Source organism: Pelecanus crispus, chromosome 2 (genome assembly GCF_030463565.1).
Source record: "Pelecanus crispus isolate bPelCri1 chromosome 2, bPelCri1.pri, whole genome shotgun sequence".
NCBI classification, from domain to species: Eukaryota; Metazoa; Chordata; class Aves; order Pelecaniformes; family Pelecanidae; genus Pelecanus; species Pelecanus crispus.
The window spans coordinates 49,822,280-49,848,068 of NC_134644.1; the positions used below are offsets into that span (position 1 = coordinate 49,822,280).

At 38.6% G+C, this 25,789-nt stretch overlaps 1 protein-coding gene across 2 annotated transcripts; it reads right to left on the reverse strand.

Annotated features, from left to right (window-relative positions):
• Nucleotides 1–435: 435 nt before the first annotated feature.
• TOPBP1 (DNA topoisomerase II binding protein 1) lies at nucleotides 436–25,428 on the reverse strand. 2 transcript variants are annotated; one of them, XM_075706538.1, is made up of 27 exons: nucleotides 25,323–25,428; nucleotides 24,623–24,757; nucleotides 23,893–24,036; nucleotides 22,929–23,110; nucleotides 22,593–22,786; nucleotides 21,586–21,765; nucleotides 20,430–20,599; nucleotides 19,710–19,873; nucleotides 18,942–19,189; nucleotides 18,343–18,656; nucleotides 17,374–17,546; nucleotides 16,150–16,372; nucleotides 14,631–14,918; nucleotides 12,811–12,984; nucleotides 11,662–11,771; nucleotides 10,419–10,542; nucleotides 9,887–10,036; nucleotides 9,269–9,383; nucleotides 8,451–8,643; nucleotides 7,394–7,620; nucleotides 6,139–6,302; nucleotides 5,129–5,243; nucleotides 4,436–4,599; nucleotides 3,418–3,558; nucleotides 2,148–2,237; nucleotides 1,507–1,668; nucleotides 436–1,076 (listed from the first exon to the last, which is right to left on the reverse strand). In XM_075706538.1, exons 1-27 carry the CDS (start codon nucleotides 25,401–25,403, stop codon nucleotides 933–935), a joined length of 4,569 nt encoding a protein of 1,522 aa, XP_075562653.1. In that variant the 5' UTR covers nucleotides 25,404–25,428; the 3' UTR covers nucleotides 436–932. The 2 variants fall into 2 exon arrangements, with proteins under 2 accessions (XP_075562653.1, XP_075562654.1); XM_075706539.1 differs by lacking the exons at nucleotides 436–1,076; nucleotides 1,507–1,668; nucleotides 2,148–2,237 and having other exon boundaries at nucleotides 3,520–3,554; nucleotides 4,432–4,599; nucleotides 14,631–14,923; nucleotides 16,161–16,372; nucleotides 18,343–18,662.
• Between the last annotated feature and the right edge of the window lie 361 nt (nucleotides 25,429–25,789).

Here is a 25,789-nt window from a genome sequence, read left to right on the forward strand (position 1 = left end):
TTAAATAGACTTTAAAGATGTTACATATTATTTCCCCAGACAACTCCACTGGTCCTGTGCAACTGGATGTTGTGTTTTTCCATTCAAACAGGCTGCAGCAACTCTAGCTGCTTAAATACAGCTCTTCGTATCTCATAAACAAGAACACTTCTACCCAGACTAACACAGTGCAACTCACACACAGTAAGCTCAGTAAATAGAGACCCAGACCCCATAGTTACTGAAAGGTCAAAGAGTTTGTCAAATATTGTGGTTGTCTGACTGAGAACATTTCCAGCTGCTGGGAACTAACATCATCATTCTGCCTCTGGTTCCTGTTGCAGACTCAAACAGGGAACGTGGTCAGACAAACTTCACCTCTTGTCACACAGAGTTGGTTCTATGGTTGCTGAACAGATTCATTAGCACCCAGAATAGCAGTACCTCAACAGAACCTCTGTTTTATAGAAATAATTTATTACAGCCTCTATTAGTACAAAAATCTACAAGCCAGTTATTTTAGTCCAGTTTCCCTTTTCCCCTCCAATAGAAAATACCAAAAGAGGAAAAATTCTTGTAAAACCCAAGTCCGTTACTGTGTGGGAAACAGCAGAACTCTTATCAACTGGTATCTTCCTCACAACACACAAAGATGTGATAAACATCTCACAAAGTATTTCTCAACTATTACTATACAACGGTGTCCCTAAACAAAATAGTTAGTGGGACAGTTAGGACATTTTGGAGACAAAGCATTTTTTTGGATGAGTTCCTGCCACATATTTAGATGCCACTGGTAACCAAAGCAATCCTTCCTATGAGTATTACTGTAAAGTTATTTTAATCTCGGGACAAATTAGAAGCAAAACTCGGAGCTTATATTTTTTTCATTCTCACCACAAAAATTAAAAATATTAATTTAAAAATGTACAAATCAAAACCATGGAATTTGCTCAGTGTATTCTGGATCGCTTGACTCCGCTCATGTCTCCCAGTGCTTTTCTTTTCTGGGATACTCCAGTTCCAAGTTCCATGTTTTTCTGAAGGTAAGATTCAGCTTCCGGCAGGCAGTAGGACTCCATTGGGGGAGCTGGATCCTTCAATAGAGGAAGAGAGAGGGGGGGAAAAAAAAAAAAAAAAGTGGTTTAGTCTTTAGTTCAAGTCTTTGTTTAGCTCAAGAAGCTTCTGAGAAGAAACAGCTCGGTTTTCTAAAATTGAAAACAACAAAATGAACACTGCACACCTGCATTTTGAATGCGTTTTGCAAACTCCCTACCCTGCAAGAGATCCCACTGCCAGCACGAGAACAAGTCATGTTACAGCAATTAAAATTTGAGGCCACAGATCGAAATACTCAGCATAGGCCCTTGTGGCCAGAATTCCTGGCAAAGGAGGCATATGACCAGTAAAGCAGCTGTCCCTTTCCGAGGCTTCAGGTGGCTGGGGTTGTTGGAGGTGTGGGGCCTGCCCCATCCGCCTGTGGGGTGGGTGAAGAACACCCCTGAGAGCGCCCTGGGGCATGCACACCTGGATGAGGTAGTCAGCGATGTACTCCGGTTTCAGGCAGTTCACTCCTTGGGCTGCTGCCTCTGCTACGTTAACCCTGCTGTCATCCGGCTTCAGCTTACTGAAGTCAGCAAAGAGATGAGTTGCTTCTTTAAAGAGAGACACAGAATGACCAGAAAACACCTACAGATTAAAACAGGACAGACAAAAACGAGTTCATTTTTGTACTTCTTCCAAGACAAATGCAGTTCATGACCTATAATTTCACTCAAACTAACTAGCAAAGCAATGGGAAATAAAATACCATTTACAGCTGCATTCCGTACCATCACGTACCTTTCAAGAAGGGTGATCCTTCTCATCGGAGCAGGGCACAGAATTTCTATCTTCAGTTCCCACCAGCACTACTGACTTGTGTGACCTCAGACAAGCTGCCCTGTCTGACCACATGCAAAATGGAAGATGACATAGCTTTTTCCTCCCACCCTTTGACCATGTCTCAGCTATCCTGTGTTAGCAATTTTGTTGGTTAAGATGTTTTACTTACATGGAAAATGCCCAGCACAGAGTTTAAGAGAAAGAAAAAAAAAAAAAAAAGAAAACCAAAACCCACACACATACGTGTCTTTAATTTTTTTTTTTCTTTTCAAAGAACTACATACTTTTGCTCCTCCTGACTGAAGAAGGCGCCTGAATCCCGATTCCTTGGTTTGGTCAACATTCAGGATCACTTTCCAGCCACTGAAAGCTCCCTAGATAAAAGACCAATTTAGTCAAAAGTACGTTGGTACTAAAAAAGTACAAAGACTTAATGGATCTATAATTTGCCCTTTTTGTGAATATCCATCAGATGAAGACTTGCTATCACCTAGTTTTGTCTTTAAGTGTAAACGGCAGAAAAAAACCCCACGCAACATACAACTACTGGGCTAACACCATACAGTCAGGCAGCTTACCACCAAGCCCTTTCACCTGCATAGCAAGATGGGCAAATTGATCTACAAAAAGACCCTTGGCAATGAATATTTTTCCAGAACACAAGACATTAATCTACAGAAACACATCTTAAGAAAAACAGTTACTTGGAAAAAACATTTCCCCCCTACCCCATGCACTACATTATCTACTCAGTTACAGTAACAGCATGTAGGGCCAACTGGTTGCCTCCTACAAACACTTACTCTGGTTTCCAAGTAGGCAAGGGGTACAGAGGGTTTGTTACAAGCATTCATTTAAAAAGGCTATTGTAATTTACATGCTACTCAAGAGTTATCTTGATGCAACTGAAACATCAGAGGTATTTCTACTTTTTGATGAATACTCAATTGCAACGCCTGATTTGAGAGGAGTTAAAAGGCTTTGGGCAGCCCAATTCCCACTTTCAAAAAATCTCACTGAAAGACTATGGAACTTGCACTGTAAAAATCACAGAAGGTGCTTTAGGAAAGGTGCAAACTTGTGCCATGTTTGAAGCACAACACTATGCTCACTGCTAGAGCTATAAAAACGCTGTCCAGAGAGCTGTATTCACCTATATGGCACAGCACAGGATTAGTAACTGTTACTGCCAGTACCAGTTGTGGTTTCCTAGTAAAGCAGAGTTAGGTTAGCTCCCCAGTCAGAGATCTGAAGTGTAAACATCATCTTCATGGCCAAGGGACATCTACATATGAAAGTAGCCACATGCCAACTTTGCAAAAAGTGAACAATGGTTCAAAAGGAGATTATGCCTTTTAATATGCCAGCACTAAAAGTTTTTTTAAAACAAAATTACTTAACTAGAATATACTCAGCTAAGCCATTTTGTTAATAACAAGGCAGATTACCTTTCCCTGCCAGTTAAGTTTCTGAGTTTCTTGGTGACAATCCCTGTCCTGTCCACCCACACTGTATAACTTACATGAGTATCTAAATACCTCAACAATACCATACCTCAACAATACCAGTTTCTTGCCTCCCTTTATGAATTTTTTTCCTCCACCTCATGGCTGCAAGTGCTAGTTTCTTCTGGTTTACATTGATTCCAGGCAAAACATTCAGTATGGAATTACTTCCCCACTCATAATCTTCTTCCTAGAACAATCATAAGCTTGAATTACAAAGCAGTCCTGCCAACTTTACCAGCAGAAAAGTTAAATTACCCCCCCCCCCCCCCCAAAAAAAAAAAATCCCACCCAAAAAACCCCCAGAACAAATCCCAACTCACTCTAGCTTTATATATTTATCTGGCCAAAACAGCTCTAGTTAAAATTAGAGATATGGCTCTTAATTGCACATATGTATCTAAATCAACTCATGTTCTCTGTGACATCAAGTCACATTGTAGGCAACCAGATTTCTCTTGCAATGGAATTCAACAGCAGGGCAAAGCAACTCACTACTCTGGACACCATCGACTCTACATGTCTGCAGTGTCTTCCAAAACAATGACATGAACCAGTCTATAGGCATTATTTTAAAAGTTAGCCTGGTCAACATAAAAGAACTGCTAGACCCAGGAGAAGAGTGGAATAATGGTTAGGGGGGTGAGGAGTTGGGAGAGAATGTTCAAAAATGTTTATGTACGTGGTTACAGAGATGGATCACTTAAAACCATTATATTCATTTATTGAAAGGATCAGGATTTAATTCCTGGTGTAACAAGATCAACATAACTTTAGCTGATACCAATGAGAATTTACCAGAAGGTACTCAAGCTTCAGTTTTCAGATCTAACTAGAAAAATATAGGTATTTTATTTGTCCTATACCAGCAGTTTGGTCCAGGACTAGTTTTCAGAGAGAAGTTTGTAAAAAATTTCTCAGACTTTGGATCCTCTAAAACTCTCAAGGCTTGTGCACCCCAACCTGCTAATTGCTTTTGAGAGATTAAGTCCTTTCCTAGTAGTGCAAAATAAAAAGAAATGAGAAAAAGTGCAACACACGCATTTCTCAATAATAAGGTCACATGCCTGAACAAAGCAGCCAGCTCCTCTACATGCCTCCAGGTAGGAACGATGAAGCACCCACTTTCCAGCTGCCATCGAAGCCAAGAATTTTTCATTTCGAAGAGGATGTCCCACAACAATGTGTGTGCAACTGGGATCAAAGCACTGTTTCTCAAGTACTATTCCACCTTGGAAGTGAGGAATTAATTTGTTCAAAATATTTAAGGGTCATGCTGTACCACAGAAAGAATCAACTCAAAGTGAGAATTATCTGAATTCTGATAAAAATACACTTAACTCAAATTTACATTGAAAATATTATCATTGAAGTGACGTGGGCAGAAGCTAGCAAGAAAGGAGAAGCAGCCAGGAAAGAGTGGCTCTGATAAAAATAAAGTACCGCTGTAACACAGACAGGAATGAGAGAGACACCAGAGGACAGCAGTCCTGGGCACTCCCAGCAGCAAAGAATGAGGCCATTGTGGAGACAGCTAGAAGAAACTGCCAGAAGACAAACCCGTTGCTGTTGTATAGCAAAGCTGCTCACTCACATAATAGTAATATATTCAAAGAATCGCTCACAAGCGCAGAAAGCCATAAATTTGAGACCTCAAATCTGATGAGTCATTAACAGAAGCCCTTTCTTTTCCCCAATGAGCCACAGCTGACCAGCTTACAGACCCATACTATTCTTTGCATTTTACAAATATCTGGTACCTAATTCCTCAATCAGATGGCAGTAATCAAATCTTTCTTGAGGATTAAGAGAAGACAGCTGAAATTTACGGTGTTTTTCTGGTTCTTCATCAGCCTTCTCATCTTCTGTAACAGCCTGGAAATACAGTAACAGATTTTGAAAATATGACAGAGAGATTAGGTTGACAGCTGACTATTTCTCTGCCAAACATTCTGGGTTATTTTTATATTAAGTTTTCTTTTTAGCCAGGAAAAGCAGAACCAAACCTGCCAATCACTTGACAAAAGCTTGGGTCTTATCAAATCAACATTAGGCTCCTGATTAACATCCTCTTGGTTCCCCCTTTCTTCAGGGCACAACTGAACCAATCTGTCATAAAAACTAACCCTCCATTCATATCCACTGAATGCCAAGATGAACAAATGAAGAAATCATCATCCATCTATCACACTGCCTCATTCATTCAGAGTTTCTCTAACTTCTATGCATTTCCACCACAGCCTATTTACTAACATGACATGTCATGCCTCTGAAGACATATAGCTGCTGAAAGTTTCAGCATCAAGAAATACACTGTGGGCAAAAGGCTAAGCCCATTTTCCTAGCCCCTTCCAATTTCACTATAACAAAGCAGAATTTTAAACCAGATTTTTGGCAGAAAAACAATTTTCAGTTTGTACCTAAACATAAATTCCAGATACCACCAAGGAAACAACAGTCTACACTTTTTTTCCATCATCCCAACATGGCTGGAGGAGTTCTGTGTAACACACATAGTAACTCTCCACTCCAAAGCCCACCTCAGCATTCCAGCAGGAACTAATGGGACAAAAAAGCTTTATTTGTTCAAAACAAACATTATTTGTTCAAAATATCAAGGAAAGGAGGAAAAAGAACTGCATGAAAGTAATCCAATATTTTAAATGCAGATATTCACCTATTTTATATTTACTGTCAAGTTCAAAAGTTCTTGAAGTGTCAGTACCTCTCAGAACACAAATCATCATAAACATTTCTTCACATGACAAACCTTGTCTTTGGGCTGTGGTGCCACAGGAGGGTTAGCCAGTGGGAAAGCAATGCTGGGGGCCTGCGGAGTGGGGATCAAGTGTTCTTTAATTGGTGTTTCAGGATCTCTACATATAGGATTTTTCAGACCCTCAGTCAAATCTCCATCCCCAGACTCAGGAACAGCTGTGAAAGTAAAATGTTTTTGCATGACTTGTCTTTGGCTGAATATAATTACGGATAAAGTTTACGGATCGCAGAAGGATAAAACACAACTGCTGCTACAACACGCACAGTTACATTTCACCATTGCCTCTCTTACAGATGCTCTTCCTTATACCACAAACCACCAACTGCAATATACAGACTCACATGCCTGGATGCCTTGTTTAAAAGAAAAAGAAAAACCTCAAATGGGCTAATTTCTTTGGCTAAACTGCACTGACTCAGTTGAACCAAAAATCAATTGAACGCATTTAGCTAATTTCCTTCAACCTCCTCTAGAACAGGGTCAGTTTTCACAAAGACTGTTGCCACAAGCAGAAACTCTGTAAGTAGACTGAGGGAAGGAGTCGGGGGCAGGAGGGAGGTAGTGGGGAGAGAGAAATAAAGGATTCCACCATCTCTCAGGAGGCAGGAATGGGAAGAAAGCAAAAACAGATGAAAAAAAGGTATGTTGCTTCCTTAGTCCTAGCAGTAGACTGACAACTTCAAAAAGAACAGGCAAGATAAATACAGTATGCTTGCTGAACCCTGACCTAAGCATGTCCATCAGCAGCTCTGATATCTGTTTTTTGGGCTCATGGGTATCTTCTTCCTATATCTCCATTCTTCACCTATGAATATTTCCACTATAATTAAAAAGATTCTGCTACTGGTATTCCATTTGAATTCCACTATACTCACCTGAACTGTTAACCTGGAAATAAGCTGTGGTTCCAAATAAAAATTTGGAAGATTTCCTAAATAATCTGCTAAAAAGTCTGCATCAACTTTAAGACAGGTGCCACCTTGGTGTTTGACCACAAATGGCAAATGGATAGGAAAGCTTCTCTTTAAAAAACAGTAACACTTAATGGAGCTTTTGCATGACTTGTCTTTGGCTGAATATAATTATGGATAAAGACGTAAAATTGTATTTTTGGCATTCAAGAAATGCCAACAATGTTCACCTTTTTTTTTTAAACGGAGAATTCAAACACTACTGTATTTCAGAAGTCTTAAAGATCAAATGGATGCTGTAGCAAAGAACAAGGATATTGTGCATCTGATTTTACCTGTACCAGCAATCTCTGCACCAGCTAAAGGTCCTTTGAAGGCAGACTCATCCGTGTTCTTATTGATGTTACTCTGACCTTGCTCAGTGTACTGGGAAGGACTATTAGGCCACTGGAAGTTGCTGACAAGTCTTGCTCTTTCCTCCCTCGCAGTAGGATCGTCCCAGATGATCTGCTCACTCTGGGATGGCTCTGTGTTTATATCTGCGAGTGCCTGACGGGATTGCCTAAGGAAAAAAGTACAGATACCTTACGTTCATTTATTTTACAGAAGACTACCATACTAGAAGGCAATGTGTTAATGATCACATCAACTGTGCCATCCAAGTGACCTGATTATTAGGAAGCACGGCTAGGAAAGGAGAAAATTTCAGCATAAAAGCAACTCCAGCAGCCTGGCTTTGTGGCCCTAAGCATGAGCATGGCTGAAAAAAGGCAACCAAAGTATTAGTAGATGTTCTTATTATGTGTCATATTGATAAATTATTCCAAAAATCAGTGTACTGTACTCTTTACTGAACCTATTAATTTGTAAATAAACACCAAGCTAAAGGAATAATTTTGCAAGGTTTCCATCACTTTCTCACTGCAGCCTAGCATTATTAGAGCTCAAATCCTATTCTCTGTTTAGAGAGAAAAGAAAAAGAAAAAGACAAGAAACATTCATAGAGGTGCTTTGCAGGAATACCTACTACTTGCATATGACCTATGTACTGAAATACTGCAGCAATGGTTTCTTCAAAATCTGTAAGAACACTAACTAATCTGAAGAGAAAGAAAAGAAATCAGTTGGCATAATTCAATTCAAAAGCAATCATACTATTTTATGATTTTTTTGAAAAACAAAAAGATACCCACTATGGATTAAGATAACATTCATTCTGACTTTATCTAGCATGTCCAGTTAAAGATTCTGAATTGCAAGAGAGGCAACTTAAGTACATCAGCAGAGAAAGACAATACATCTGAAAACCCTGGAGACCTATTAATGTTTCGATGACTGTCTAAGTATGCACAGGGAGGACAAAACAAGATACTGTGAAACACAAATCAATACCTTAGAGCTTCCAAGACCCTGCTGCGGCCATTTCGCACAGACCGTGTGCTATCAGGAGTGGTTGGAGAACCATCAAAACTGTTCCTTGAAAGGGAACCTCTTTGCCCTTGTGGTTTCACTAGCGATGTGGCAGACATGATCTCCTGCAGCTGCCTTTGGAAGTTCTCCCTCATTTCTAGTGCTTGGGTTAAAACTTAAGAGAAGAAAGAAAACTCACAAGATCAAAACTATTATATTGTAACAAGTGAAAAGTAACCGCAATTCCAGTCAACTTCCCCACCGTGCATGAGAACAAAAGCAATACATTAAGAAGAGGAAAAGATATCTGGCAAAAAATATCTAGAAAAACCATACATGCCCTGGAGTCACCTATTCCTAGACACAAGTAGAAATCTCCATTTCGCTCGCTTCTGAATTCGTTCGCATGATCTAACTTATATCCACAATTCTCCTGTAACACATTTATTTACGTAACAAAAAAGGTATACTCTAAACCAGTGATTTGTCATGTTAAAGACAAACTTCAGCGTTTTAAAAACAAAGAAACAGCAATTAAGTAATTTGCAATGGTTGATCATGATTTTCTCATGGGCTGTCAGTCTTTTCAATAGAGAGCAACACCATTCCCTCACATCCAGCAACAGTAAGGGCTAGCTGTACTTGACCGGTATACAAATTAGTACCTAAAGCTTAAGAACTTAATCTGGAAGCTTTAGGTACTAATTTGTATACCGGTCAAGTACATTCAGCACCTGAAACTGTAAAAGGCTTATACTGACAGTTTGATGTTCCACACTATTCTAAAAGCAATGATTTACATTCACCTCCTTTGGATTCACTTGTTACAATTTGTTCTTCCCCTGTAGTGACCGTTTCCTTTATTTGGTCAGTAGTTACATCATCTTCAGCATCATCTTCATCCACTGGAATAATCTAAAAACAATGAAGAAAAGTAGAATTCTCAAACACCAAAATGTTTTGCTTTTGACCCATGTTCAACACGTATAAATTCTGAAGATTATTAATCTTGCCTTAGAGTAAATCTAACCTTTATGCTACCGCAATGACAATGAAACAGTGAATAGCAGCATCAATGACAACACCTATTCTGCAGTCTAAATGTCTACTTAGGCAAGTTCACACCTTGGATCTTGTTACCTACAAAAGGCGGCAAAGACTGGACCTACATTTCAAATTTGGAAAGCACATCTAATCCTGAAATGCCTGTGTTTCCCTCCATCACCCTAAAAGAGGATATTACAAATGCAGAAAAACCTTAGGGAATATCTGCAATAGCTACAATTAATTACTAGCTAAAGCTGATTCAGGGCATCACTGAATAAGCATCAACTTTTTTTATTAATATGGTAATATAACAATTAGTTAACCAAATCCAAATCGCTTCATAGAACATGAACTCATATCACACATTATACCTCATTTTCCTCTGCTGGTTTTCCAGTTGATGGAAGTTTACTGGAGGAGGAGAGCCTGACATCTTGTACTGCACTGATGTCCAGGCTCATTTTGGGATTGTAAGTGTGAGGAAAGAGAGATTCAGGAAGCCGCTTATATTCTCGGGCACTCTGTAATAACATCAGTTAACATAAGAAAGATGAGAAACTGATTTGAGATAAAAGGGAAATCCCACATCTAAACATAGGGAAAGTATAACAAGAACACCACCGAAAGTAGTACTTTACACAAGAGAGCAATGTGGCTCTCATTCTGGGAAACATGTAGCAGAAATGTTCAATGGAAGAGAATTTCTTTTCTCCTCACAAAGAACAAGGTAAAAGTACATCAGTGAAAACTGATCGGTCAATTTATAAATGCAAAGCAGGATGCAAAACATCAGTTCCTATATATGTTCAATATAAATTCAAACAGAAAATCAACGGCCATATAACTGGTTTTAAAACTCCATTTCCCTTCAGTTCTAGTAAGGGAACAAAGCGAGCTCCATACCTCTAAAAGCCAGTGTTCAGAAACAATATGTATACCCCGTTCTTTAACGGATTTGTACTCCTTATTGTTGTCATTTTGTCCTCCCTTGTAGATGAAGTGTGTTACTGTTTCATCAAAGCACCACCTAGAAAAGAAAACAAAATACAACTTGAAGATATCATTTCCTATCAGAAAGTATTAGAAATCCATCCCAGAAATTGTTCTATCCCTTATTCATGTTAAAATATTGTTTTGCCCATTTTGTTATGCCTAAATAAACAATTTTTTTCATCAAAAAAAGAAAGCATTCAGTTTCAGGATAGAACAATTCCAGTGTCTGAAAGCATTCCTGAAGTAAACAAAACTAAATCTGATAAACATATAGGAGAGGAGGGGTTTTGCTTTAGTTTTTCTGTTTTGTTTTTATTTAAGTAAGTGGAGTTTCAAAACAGTTTCTGAAAAGAACTGGTGACCAAGCATGAGAGAGCTTTTTCTTTTATTGGCATATTGAGCTGCAAGTGAAATACTGATCCTTGAAGCTCAAAATAAACAAAATGCAGGATTCTAACATTTAAACCAATAAAAACTAGTATCTGCTATCTAACACAAATGTCTTCAGCGTTTCTAAGCTAGTACCAAACATAAGGGCAACTTGCTCCTCCACACTGTGAATGCTAAGTCAGTAACAAAATATATAAATCAGATTTAGTGGGAGCAGAATTCTGCCTTAAATCACAAAGGTTAGTTTTTGTTTTCTCTTCGTGACAACCTATTTTTCCTAAGCTTTTCTAAGCACACTAACTTAGCCATGTTTGCAATCTGTAAAATAATTAGTTTTGAGCCAGGGAGAAACACACACACAAATGAATTCAAATCAGATTCAAAATATTAAAAATATAAAATAAAATATAAAGCAAATTTTAAACTACCCAAAAGCTAAAAATATTCTATAGTTTTCTTCAAAAAAAGAAGAGAAGAAAAAGTAAAGTTTTCTGCAATTCGGGAATACTTCAGCACAACCAGTCTTTCCAAGACAGGCTTATCAAGAACACAGAGACCGGTGAGGCAGTATGGGGAAGATGGCCTTATTTCACATTAGAAGTGGATGGCCTTGTTTTGCAATAGAAATTTTTTAAGGTGGTGAAATCTAATGTTTAGCTATAGCAAAAGGTCATACAGATAAGCGTATTAGAATGCCAAGGCTCATATTTATTAGACATCACATCAATGCAGAAACATAGAAGCTGTTTGTATCCGTTGATACCTGTAGTCTGCCCCAAGAGAAGCTGCTACTGCATTCAGTTCACTTTGCTTCTTACTAAGTTTTTTACTAACATATATAACAACATCAGCTAGAGGCTTGGACTCTTCTTCCTGTTCAAGCAGCAGGGAAAAAACAGGAGTCATGTTTGGAAGGTTTCTGTATCAATAACAACAGTACTTTAATATTTAGTGTCGCATGTAAAATACACAATAACAACAAAACTAAGATAAACGTATTTTCTCTATTTTAGCTACCCCAAACACCATGGACAAAATGCAGCACTATTATCATTCTGTGTACTAAGAATCTAAAGACAAAAGATTCAATCTCAGCCAGTCTCCCTGAACATATTCTGCTCCTTCCATCACAGACTGAGCACTTCCTGAACACTGAAATTAGGGAGTTATCAAACCTGATGCTGCAGAAGTATTTCACTGTACTGGAGTGAAAAATATTAAGAAAAAGGAGTTACAAAATAAGAAGTGACAGCCTTCCCTTGCTGCAGGCCATTAGCTTTCTTGCCCCTCCTCTACAGTAAACAGTGTATTAACATGGCAAGCAATACATAAATGCTTCCTTTCCTCCTACATCTTTTTCTGTTTTCTCTCACTGAGGTACATTAGACTGAAGAGGCACAAGAAAGGATTAACATAACGTGTCTTTATAAGGGGGTAAGCAACTGATCACATCTTGCGCCTCCTAGTAAGCAGAAGAGCAGCACCTTACAGAGGAATATAGGAAAAGAAGACACAAGCGTTAAAAAAGAGCTCCTAACTTCAGTCCAATACAAAATATTTAATCTTGTTCACCTGGAGCCTAGGGTTTTCTTAAGTGTGATGAAATCCTCTCATTCCAATACTACAAAGTCTAAATTGGTACATATTTATACGCCATGTTACTCAGCAACTGCTTAATACTCAAGATAGTAGTACAAACAGTAGAAAAAGGTTTTAAAATTCTTTGCCTTCCAGGAGGAAACTCTTCTATCTTACCTTCCTTTCACTGTCATTGAAGAATGCATATCATATGGATTTCTACTCAAATAGACCACAAAGCACAATTCACAGACTCCTTTGTAACTTAAATCACAGATGTGGCATTTTCTTAATTAAGGCTATGCTCCAGAAACTCAAAAGCAAAATTTCCTACCACTTCTGGCTGTGCAGTGGTCAACTGAGGGCTGGCAGTAAGAGCTGCTGTATGCCTTGTGCTGTTTACCAGTGCCAATTTCAAGTTTCTGCCAATGACTTCAGAGAGAGGTGTACTCGGTTTCCTGGTTTTTTGATCAGGACCTCCAGGAGTTTCCAAAGCTGCCAGAGCATCCTACCAAAAAAGAAGCAACTGACTGACTTTCACGAACACATTACAAAATTCTCACCCAAGAGCAAGTTTCGCAAATATAGTCTGTAGTAAGATTTCACACTCCTAAACCAGGACGGTGTACTACCGTAGCAGCTAGCAAGTGCAACTGTAGTACCATTGCACAAAAGCAGTGCAAGACAACCCCAATCATAGAGTCTGCATAAGCAAAACAGAAAGAAGATTATTAATCTCTCTTTTCACTGCCACCAATGAAAACTGCCCTCAGTGGAAAAGCCAGTGGCCAAACACAGGCATTGCTAATCCCAGCCAATTACTTTAATTTACTAATGCCTCCCTCCACAAGAGTTGCATATGAGTATGCGATTCTATCTGCACCTTTAACACACCAAGTTTCCTACTGCCCTTTTTTAAAAAAAGACAAATTTTGGTCCAGAATATCTTGCTTCTGAAAATTATCAGTGGTGAACTATTAGATTTCAAGAAGGAGAGTACTCATGGTTTGGGTTGGAAGGGACCTTAAAGACCATCTAGTCCAACCCCCCCGCCATGGGCAGGGACACCTTCCACTAGACCAGGTTGCTCAAAGCCCCATCCAACCTGGCCTTGAACACTTCCAGGGATGGGGCATCCACAACTTCTCTGGGCAACCTGTTCCAGTGTCTCACCACCCTGACAGTAAAGAATTGCTTCCTAATATCTAATCTAAATCTACCGTCTTTCAGTTTAAAACCATTACCCCTCATCCTATCACTACACTCCCTGATTAAGAATCCCTCCCCATCTTTTCTGTAGGCTCCCTTTAAGTACTGGAAAGCCGCTGTAAGATCTCCTTGGAGCCTTCTCTTCATGAAGCAGAACTAACTAAAGAGAACGCTAGATTCTTCTGGTTTTGTAATATACGTTTTGTTCTATTGTGGGCAGAGGGGTTAAAAAAACCACTACAAAACAACCAACCCACAAATAACCCCCCCAAAAAACCCAACAACTTTGCAGGAATTCAGTGCATTCATCTTTCAGTTAAGGCCTCAAAAGTGAAAAACAAACCTGAAGCCTTCCAAAGTACACTTGAGTCATTCAAGACCTATTCCAGACTCCCTAAGTGTCATGGGTTTCTTTGTTCTGTTTTAAGACTACTAGTTTTTCTAGCCTCTTGTGGCCTTCAGAAGGAGACAGCGAACCCAAAACCCCAATGCATTTTTCAATTTGCAGTAACAGTTTTGCAATTGCTATAAAGCTATTACATTAAAACATCTCATTAAAGTAGCATTTCATCAAAAAACAAGCAAACACTTGTTTCCAAATATCTGGAGCAATTATAAGCCTTCTTGTTACATTTCTCAGTCTTTAGATTTAAAGACCACAGACTGTGTGCCATGTAAGGTGTAGAACACATGAGCATATGATGCAATAAACATAAAGGAGCTTTGTTAAGGGTATCTACTAGTCAATAAATTTAGTCCACAGGTCATTAACTAGAAATATATATAAACAAACAGAGACAGTTTTCCTGACTTTACTCAAAATGGAAAGTCTGTATGTTAACAGCATAAAAAGGGGTGAGCACAGGTTTCTGTGCTGTATTTAAGTTTATGCACATCTTTAACGCTACTGGCTCTACAGACTGAAAAATTTGCAAAGATAATCACCTTTACATCAAAAGAAGGCTTGAATAACTTGTCTTTGGAAAGAAATTTTGAAGGCGTATCAAGATGTAAAGACGGTTCTTTCTGTGGCAGCTCCCGTTGCACAAGAGGGGTTGTCTTCTTTCCAATATGATGAGAGATTACAGCTTGGAAAGCTTTACTCTGGAACCTGTTGATATCAAGAGGGGTCACAGCTGTTTTTTTTCCAGCTTCAAGGAGGTAAGCAGACTGTTCTGAATCAGGAGATTTAACAGTTGTTGCTGTCTTGCTAAGCTGAGTAATGGAACTCTCCTTGTCTTTAAAAGAAACAAAGAAAACATAAGCAAGCAATCTGATTTTTCTTTTGAACACAGATCTCACATACACTCTTATTTAAACAACTGCAAGTTCATTTGACCTTCCTTTCCCTAAAAAAATAATCCATATCCCCCCCCAATAAATGCTCTAAAGTGACAATTATATTTTAAAAGCCAGTATCTTAAGTGTTTCTTCCAGTTAACTAGTTAGTTTGAACTGAGCTTGACCCTAAGCGTCTAAAAAATAGCGAGCAACAGCTGGCCCACTCACATTATTTGCAGTTCCACACATACATCATACAACAACTATCAAAATAGAAATCCAAGAAAAAGATGTAATACACAACAAATCGTTCCCTTTTAACATTAGAGGTAACTCCTCCTCCCTGGCTCCTTACTTTCCATGCAACGCAAAATTTCTTTCGTATTCATGACTGAATCACACCTCTTTAGGCCATTATATACACTTCCAGTCCCTTATGCCTTTGGATTAATAGGACCAAGGTTTAGCCAGGAATAAACCCTTAAAGCTTATCCATCATAAATACTTCCAGATAAGCACAAAGAGACTAGTACAAGAATTGCTTTTACATTTTACTGCTCATTTCCCCTGCCCTCCCACTTTTCCTTAGAATGTAATACACAGGTAAGACATGCCTATGCCAACAACATACCTTTTGTCCTCTGACTTAAGTGACCCATATAATTAATTCACAAGGGCACTGGTAAAACAGGTCTGCTAACATTCAGTATTAAATCACTGTAGTCTGCATCTTAATTAGGAACAAATATTGCCAAATAAAAGGTGTGAAATAACTGGAAAAGGAGCAGAAGCATCAGAAGATGAAGTAGGCATGAAGGACTGAACAGAGGGGCATCATGTCATTGCAGATCAACAAGTATGAAGTTCTAAGCTGGTCATATCAAATTCCCACGCAGTCTGCAGAGCAACAGATGTGTCAGAAAGGACAAAGCTGAGACACTGAGCTCGATTCCCAACTGACTGATAACCACAAGACTCCACTAGCTCCAAGAGACTTGCAGCAAACACAGTATTGTTTCTATAATCATGACTCAACAGCAGGAAAAAGAAATATGGAAAAAATACTTGGAAAAGTACCCTTTAGCTCTAATACTTTGAAGGTGTTAGGAAAAAAATTTCATCATACCTGCCTTCTTTATAATGAACAAACAGTACAATGACGCAATCATATTCCCTAACTTGCTAATAACCAACCTTCAGCCTCTGCATTTTCAACCAAGAACTTGCTTTCATCTGCTCTCTTTCCTGTCCTTGCAGACTGCAAAAGCCAAGCTACAGTGACTGCCGGCAAATTCCACTTCTTTGCAGCTTCATACTTGGAACCATCCGGTTGTCTCACCACAAGATGGGTACTGGCAAACATTCCCTTTTTTGCATTGGCTTTCCGCACAAAGAATTCTTGGACTCTAAAATTAGATTAATAAAACATTAATTTAGTCATAAACAATCAACCTAGGACACATTTATACTACTATAAAATGCATTCAAGCAGCAGAAAAACACCCAGTAGAATTATCTAAGGCCATCCACTTTACAGTTTACAGCCTAACCTACACCTACAAGCAAAAAAAAAAAACAACCCCACAACAAAACAAACACAAAACATAATGTTTCTCATACTCCAGAAGTCTTCACATATCCCATTTCTAAATCATACACTGGGCCTAGCATTATTCTGCAAGATTAATGGGGCAGGATGGATTCCTTTCTGGAGCTAACAAGCACCGTTTCCAAATGAACAATAGTTTTCTTTATATTAGTTTTTCTCTTATCATCAAGGACACAATCTTCTAAGAAGACAGCAGGACTGAGAACTCACCAGCAAAGAATTTAGTTCAAACAGACTACAAATCAGATCGAATGATACTCTAAACTATACAATTTTGCCACTTCATGACTAGACATGTTTTTCTTAATGTTTTTCAAAGATCCTGATGAATTGGGAGCAAATAATTCATCATCCCAGCTCCCAAGAAATGGTGTGCTATCACTGGTTATGAGACTACCCAGACAGTACTGAAGAAGAGGAACAATGGTCCACTCCTGGACAACTAAAGAGCAACTCAGAAGGCCTGACATGTGAAAAACGGACTTTTTTTTTTTTTCTCTCTTCTAGAGCAGAGCAAAAAGTTACTGAGACCCAGTCATTAGGAAATATGAGACTGAGCATATTCTGGTATAAATTAGGCTGTGTGAATACTGACTAAATTTCTCTAAAGGAGAGGAAAATAAAAGAACTATATAATACCACCTCACTGCTTCAGCACCAGGTTTTGTAAATGAACAGAATCCAAAAGAGCTTTAACCCTAATATTTATTACTCCTGTAAAAAAAGAAACGAAATGCATAATGGATTTCATCACGCTGGCTGTCTAAGAACAAGAAGAAACAGTGACAGGAGACATACCTTGCTCCGAGCAGTCCTGCCAGATAAACCAGGGAGTCTCTCTCTGCACCAGTGAACTGGCTAAAAGAAAGAACACAGTCTTCCAGAGGGGTGACTCCTTCCATTACTGGGACTGGTGTGAAAAGTGGATTGGACTGGGGATCTAAAAGCAGCTGCTGTTCCACACATGTTATCTTAAAAGGTGAAAGAGAGAACAATGCAAATTAAGCCAAATAGCAACAAACCCAACAATATTTCAGCAACTGTACGATAGCATTTGTGGAGTCAACAAGAAGAAATCCTGCTTCCATCATTACATCCGAGACAAATTATTTCCCATTGAATCAGAAAAATTCTTTTCTAGATCATTTTACTTTTGTCAGGTTTGACATACTGAGGCATTATTCAGAACTTTTCAGATACTACTCTTCCAACACTGGAGGTTCCCTTAAAGTAGTTCAAGGTGTGATCTGAGGATCTGTACATATTTACTTCACAGAAAGTTACCTAATACTGAAAAATACTAGCAGCAGTTAGTCTACATCATGTGCCCGCTCTTGGCAAATATGGTTAAGATTTTTTGACTTTGAGCTATAAAGCTGACTTGCTTTTCCACCACAAGTTAAAAAGCTGTAAAAGCATGAAACAAGTAAGCGCAAAAATACCAAATGAAATTATTATTAGTCAACTAGCTCCTTCTACAATTTGTTAGAGAGAATGCTGTTAGACTCTCATATAAGAAGCCTTTGACTCACGACAATGAAGTCCTATTTAGGAAGCCTGTAGAAAATGAAGTGAAACAGATGAAAGATACTTTACAGTTGCAGAGGCTTTAAAGCATGCTTTCATTTAGTACATTTCAAATGAAACGAGGCTAATCTCTCAGTATCTTTCTTACATTTAAGCCATTGACAACTCTGCGTTCTGACAAGACACATTTCTAATATAGATACCTGTTTACTCACAGAACTGAAAGCGTAACTCCCTTACCAGCCACGTATTTGTGACAACATCACCAACGGTTGGCTTCACCGTGCACCCCAATAAAGGTACCACAGCATAGTCTGCAATGGTTCTGCTTTCTGGTGGCAGAATTTTCCCAGCATTCTCCTTTATAATATCTACAATGCAGGACTCATCTTCTTCACCAAAACCCAAAATAAGAAATCTCTTTCTGACAAATAAGCCTCCTTCAACCAGTGCAGAAGACTCTCTCAAGGAATTATTAGAGACAGAAGATTGACTCTCTCCTTGAACAGTCAAGTGAGTAACATCACTGAAGGTTCTGGATGTTAATTTTTCAACTTCATCTGAAAAGGGGGGGGAAAAAAAATACAATCAACCATAGTAATTGATTGACAAGAACATCAAAGACAAAATAGTTTCATGACGAAATGACAATACTGTTTTCAGCCAGATTTCAGTTAAAAACTGCTCTATATAGGCTTGTTTAAATTTGATTTCTAAAACACAATATGGAAGTTAACATACTAGATGTGTCTAGCTTTTCAGTAAGCAAATGCTGCAAAACTCAAAACGCTAATTATGAACAGTTAAACTTTCTATGGTATGCTGAGCCTAGAACATACCTAATGTAGAATCATTATTTACGTATAGAGAGAGGAAGTCATCTTCAGCAGCCTTCTGGTGCTTTGTAACATTCACAGCTTCTTTCTTCAAGAGACTGTTATTTTTGGGAAGAATTGACTTCATTCCAGGTTGCTCCAAAATTGGGTTCTCTAACAGCTGGTAGTTTAGAGGGATGTATTTCTCCACTGGATGCAGATAACCTTTCTTAAATGACTCCAACAACCATTTTGGTGTCACTACATGAGGCCTATAAAATACAGTGTTACACAAAGAAGTTACAGCAGGTTTCAGAACTGTGATTCTTCTTTTCTGCTCCACAAATACTAGTATATACACACATCTGAAGTTTGTAATTCCAACACTAAGCAAGCTTTGGGCACTTTACAAACCTCAAGATTTTGTTGGTTTTTTTTTTAATTCTTTCAGTCTGAGAACAAAGAATTTCACACTTATTTTCTATAATGTAAATTATATCTGTCACTGCTGGGTTGCCAAATCCTTCCTCCTCAATATATTAACAAAGACATGTTAACACCTCTTTTCACCAATAAGAATACTTGGTTTTCTATTCACTGAGGTGACTCATGGCTACCCAAAGAACTACAGTATTCAAGAGCACACAAGGATGTACTTATCAATACTAGCTGTAAGTCTTCTCATTTAAGTCAAGAGCTTTTTAGGATTTTCAAATACACGTTTTCCTGTTTACAAGGTGGCAGGAAAAAGAAAAGGTGGAAGTAGACCTTAAGCAATATAGTTATCGTAACCTGTGAGCTGTCTTGTCCAAAAAGTGGTTCAACTCATCAGTATTTTCCCCCAAAATGACATGGGTAACATCTTCATTAAGTTGATCAAATCGAACACCACCACCGCAATTAATAAGCCTTCTCATCTTGTCCAACTTCCTGCCACTGAAGCCACACAGATAGATCTACAAAGGGAACAGAGCAACAAAAAAGGCTTTTAGAAAAAGAAAAAAGTATAAAAGAAAAAAATAAAGCAGGATATTTTGGTATAATTTGTTTTGACTCCTGTAGAACACAGAATCTAGTGGTGTAGCTTCTGAGAGGCAGCAAAAAAGTTAAGCATTTAGAATTGGATTAATTTATCATTGCAAATTAATCTAGCAAAACATCAATATTTACTAATGGAATGAATGCCCAGCCAAAGTCGTACAACCAAAACCACAAAAAAAAACCCCACCCTAAAGCACACACCAGTTCTAGAGCCATTCACAACTGTTTAAATATATATGTCTATAAATATATAATTTTGTATTTATACTACATATTTAATACAATTATACACACACACACATATATGTAGACACACATGCAAGCTACAGCATGTGGACACAAAATAAATCTGGCATTTGCTACTGACCATGGAAACAAAAATTTACTCAAGCAGCAACTGCCAGTGCTTCAACCTAGTTGCTTCCACAGGGTTAAGACTGAACATTTCAAAGTATACATTGTTAAACATACTCGACACCCATCTAACAAATCTTCAGGGGCTTGAAAAGAACTTATATCCAAGTTTTCCAGCTCATCAGGAAGAGGATCCATTCTGCTGCCCATAGCAGAACTACACGCTGTTTCATTAACACCACTCAAAGTGATATTGGAAATGCGGCTGACGTCCGAAAGGGTATGATCTTTAAATAAAATTAAAATTAAAAAAGATGCATTAGTTTTGGCTCATCTCTCTCTGCTGCTTCACTAAACAAGACACAAAATTGCCACATATGATTTCATTGTGCTAGAAGGAAATGTAAAGTCTGAAGAATGAAAAAATACTAGGCAAGCATAACCTTGGTTAAACCAAGGGTTTCATTTACACACAAATTGAGCGTGGTCTTACTAGCAAGAGTGCTTATGCACCTTCTGTTTATTCCCAAATGAATGCCATCTATGAGATAGCAGCCAATGAGACTCCAGTTTTGTGGCCACATATTAGAAATACTTTTAAAAATAGACAGCCATCCCTGTAGTAAAGACAAATCAACAGAAGCTCAAAGAGAGTTACATGCAGTTTCCATATACCTAACTTCAGTTCCCAGTGCTCTGTTGGTAGTGCTAACCCAGTGTTCCTGTTCAGTCATTTCCTGAAGTAGTAGTCAGTAACAGGTGTTTGAAAAGACATACTTAAAACTGGCTGTGCCTTCGTGCTACCATGTTTGCTTACAAAATGCTTTTAACTTTCCTTCTGTTAGTAGCATGGAGAAAGTAAAAACAAATACATGAACGAAAAAAAAAATAATAAAGAATCAGCATTTGTTTTCCCCCAAGAGTGCTGTAATATTTAATTCATAACAGACACTTGTCATAAACTACAAATGTGTGAACACTCCTTCTTTAGGACTTAGAGATATACACCACTGATTCTTAAGCAGACAATCGTATGCCTAATACAAGTTTACTTTTTAAACAATTATTCACATGTTTTAAGTCCACGCATGTTGGAATATTAAATGTGCATAAAAGTAACCTGTTGTGTTTTAAGCATAAGCAGAATCAGAATCCAAACTGTCAAAACAGCATTGCAAAATCAGGTAGCACCCTGCTAATTTCAAACAGTTCTTCCTCCTTACTACAAATGTTTTCTACCTTACTTTAATATATTTTAAAAGGTCTTACTTACTATCGGGCTTGCTGGCATGATTCGTAGGTGTTGATGTACTGGGTGCATTATTCAGTTTTGATCCACCTTCTATTTTATATATTGTCTCATCCTGACAGAAGCCTTTCTCAATGCTGTCAGAAAACCACTGCACAGACACACAGTGCACATTCCATTTTTTGGCACATTCATACTTCTGACCTTTTAAAAGTAAACAAAACAAAAATCACAACTTACTAAAAGGCTAATGCTTCCAACAGTATTGCTGAAAGATGTATAGACATTAAGAAAATTTGAAAATTCAAGTAAGTGATTTCAATGTGCAAGTTGTTATCTTGGACCCTTCTGATAAGCTGCTTATTTTTTCTCCTTTATTTAGAGTAAAAAAATCTCATTGATGGCTAGCTCATGGGTGCAATATGACAGGGTACTAAAAAAAAAAAAAAAAAAAAAATGCTTTAAAGCTTCCAAGCACAGAAAGATAAAAAAAAGTTTAAAAAGTCACAGGGTATTTCCCCATGGGGAAAGGGAGGGTAATTGGTAAAAAAAGAAAACGCTTCCCATTCTTCTCACAATAAAACTACAATCCTTTCATCTTCCCAAAAGGAAAGAAAGGAAGCTTTCATTTTATCTTAGTACGGAGTTCAGAAGGCACAAAGAAAAGACCAGTTAAAAAACATCAGTCCACAACCCAATTTAGATCAGCATATAAATTAAGTCCTACCCAGCTCTCCCAAAAAACTCAAGTTTTTCTTTATTCTTCCATCTCCGCTAGGATCCTCCCTTTTCCCTCCCTTAAACACCATCTGTGTCTCTGTTTTTTTCCCCTCTTTTGTGCTCTTTCTCATGCCTTTAGAGCAAAGTGAGGGTGCCCTGCGTAACCCTTCCCATCAACAGTAACTCCCTAAACAGAAGTAGTAAGAGCAACACTGAAGCAAACACAGAGACAGTTCAAACTCTTATGCTTACACATATTTACACTACTTCAACTCAGGAAGTGAAAACAGTATTTACTCTGTAAGTTCTACCTTTTGGCTCTTGAACTATGAGGTGAGTACATTCATTCATCTTGAGCTGCCCTGTATATTGCCCACCATGTTCAGCAGTGAGACGCTGGACTTCCTTCCTGTCTGAACTACTTAAACCAGTTACGCAAATTGTACAGCCAAGGAACACAGGACAAGTGTAGTCTTCCATGTTAACGTCAGTGTATCTCATTATGCTAAAGGAATGAAAGAAAGAAAAAAAGAAATAAAGTATTTTTTCCTTGCAAGTAAAATCAACCAGAAAAAGAAGTAGTCTGTATCACCATGAGAATTACCAGTCCCCAAAACAAAAAACAGTTTTGTTTTAGTTTTTTATACCTTTGCTGAGATTTATCCCACAGTGTCTTAACCCAAGAGGGAAGCAAAATAGGTTTTTTCAGAGAAGCAGCTACCAAGTATTTCTTGCTTCCAACTTCTCCAGCTATAAGATGAGTTACTGACACATTGAGGTCTCTGTACACACGTCCACCCATCATCTGCACATATTTATGAATTTCTTCCTGAGTGGGGAAAAAAAAAAAATCATAGAAAATTATCAAGAAAAAAGAAAGAACCTACATCACACTCACGTTCACCATGAAAAACAAAACCATGGATTTCAATTGTCCGTGGTTTCTCCTAAAAAACTGTTCAAAAATACAAAATGGATATATATGGAAGCCATAAAAACATCAAATATCATTTCCATTTTATTTGCATTTATGATAAACTGAACATAATACCTACCCTTAATAAAAATACTACAATCATACTGTATGAGTAGAATTTTAAGGATGGTTGACATTTTAGGTAGTATAAATTAGAAATATCGTAATAAATAAAAAGCAAACTTCTAAGATAAACTATTTAAGCCATAGTTGACTGGGTATTGAATCTTTACTATGTAGTTTTGAGTAACCAGAAACAGCATGTTGTCTGCGGCATTACAGCCGTAGACACACTAGCAAGATAAGTGATCCGTCTAATCAGTTAATAAAAATCCCTAAAACATATATTTACTCCCATATTAATACAGCTGAAATCTTGTATGATAACATATGTATACATTTATGTAATATGTACATGCGCATGCATACATACACCACTACATACACATTTATCTACTACATATACTTCTAAGACTCCCTCTTTCCTCCATACAATTCTACATACTATAGACTAGATATATCTAGACACAGGCACAGTTACTTATATATAGTATGACTGCTGCCTTAGTAATGAACCATATGAAACAAATGTCAACGATAATCAGCTAAACAATCCATTGTGTACAATGCATTACCCTAACATCTTTCTCAAGGCTGGTACAGGATACTGTTACATCGGCCATGGTCATATTGTACACAGGATACTCAGCTCTTGGCACACATCGCTGGGACTGCATACAGTACAGGACTACCTGTGGTCCAACAATTCTACAACCAAGCTGCAATAAAATAACAGAAAAAAAAACCCAAAGAAAATTAGCAGAAGGTACACTGGTAGAAGGGAAGACTTTCCTTGTCCCTGAACCCTGAGGAAGGCAGGGCCCTTGGTCTGCCCTCCTCCTCTTGCATCTCCGGGTAGTTGACAGTTTTGCTTTTACTTTCAGCTGCAGATTTTCAGTATAATCCTTGTAGGTTTTCCTGGCCTCAGTAAAAGCAGCACATGCTATAGCTAACATGCCACAGAATTCCAGCTAGCCTGTCTCTGCCTACTGAACAATTCCTTGCAGGTCAACCAAAATCATACTACTCAGGAGGTAAAAAAGTGTGAGAGCCAGCTTAGTGACTCCAGCAGAATGGGAACTAATCACAGTATTTATTTTTCCAAGTCCTTCAAAATAATCCTTATGCTTTGCTAGTCATCTTCGTCCCCATACAAGATGCAGTGAAGTTTTAAAGACTGTATTGTGAATACTTCGTACTGCTATATTCAGTGCAAAAAGAGAGAACATACAGGGTGTAAGTATGGACACGAGTGCTTCTAGAAAAGAAAGAAGATAGACAGAAGTAAGTTGGTGAGTAGCATACCTTTTTGAGATGATTGAAAACAACACCTCTAAAAGGATCACAAATGTAAAGCGATTTATCATTTTCTTTTATATTGAGTGCTGTTTCTTCTTCAAGGATCTGAAGATGTTCTTCTGACTGAAATTCTTTTATAGACTGCAGGTAAACAGTGCATACAACAACATTTATTTAATTAACAAATCACAAATAGCCATCCTGTGGAAACAAGTACCTCTACTTGAAACGGCTCACAACAAAGCTACCGTGCAAGAGTATATTGGCAGAAGAAAGGGCTAAAATACCTCATGGGTGTCCCCCTCATTCCAAGTCTTCGTAATAGTCAGACTTAAACATTCATCCTACAAACTTTCAGGACCTGATCCTGTCACACAGTGCCTTTAGATCCCACTAACCTCTCAAGTGGAAAACAACCCACAGTGTCCTTCCTAAGTTTGCTTAGTGCTTTGATGAGTGACCACCATCCAGACCTTCCAAGCTACATGTCACTTTATGAAATGTCAAGAGGTTTTGAAATTATAATTATTTCTTATTCAAGAAGTAATTTCTTCAACAAAATTATTCAACAAACTTTATTAAACACCTCTATTAAAGAGCTTTATTTCCGGATGTATACATGTAAGCTACATCTAAGTCAACCACAGAAATCATTTAAGTAGATAATTCACCGAGCTCACTGAGAAAGGTGATCAAACCTACTTACCTCAAGAGCTTTAAAAAAATACTCCGAGTTCTCAGAAGACTTTATGAATTTCACAAGAAATGGCTCCTTACTACCTTTCATCCTTTAACTGAGAAGCAAAACCCAGTAAGCCTCCCGACATTTTCGGCGCAGCCCGGAACCGCGCAGCCCCGGGGCGCACCGCCCACCTCCAGGAGCTGCGGAACTCAACTCCTCTCCTCTCCTCCCCGTCCCTGCCCCCGCCAGCCCACGGGCCTGCCCCACGCCGCCCAGCCTCGGCGCCCACTTCTGCCGGAGAGGAGCGGGGGAAGGCGGGGGAGGCCGGGCCCACCTTCCCCACAGAGCCCCCTCCTCAGGCCAGGGCTCCGGCGCTGCCGCCCGACGCGCCCACCTCAGGGCTCCCGCGCGCCCACCGGCCCCCGCTCCGCAGCGGGTGCCCGGCGCTGCCGGTTTAACCATGCACCCCACCGCGACGGCGACCCCGGCCC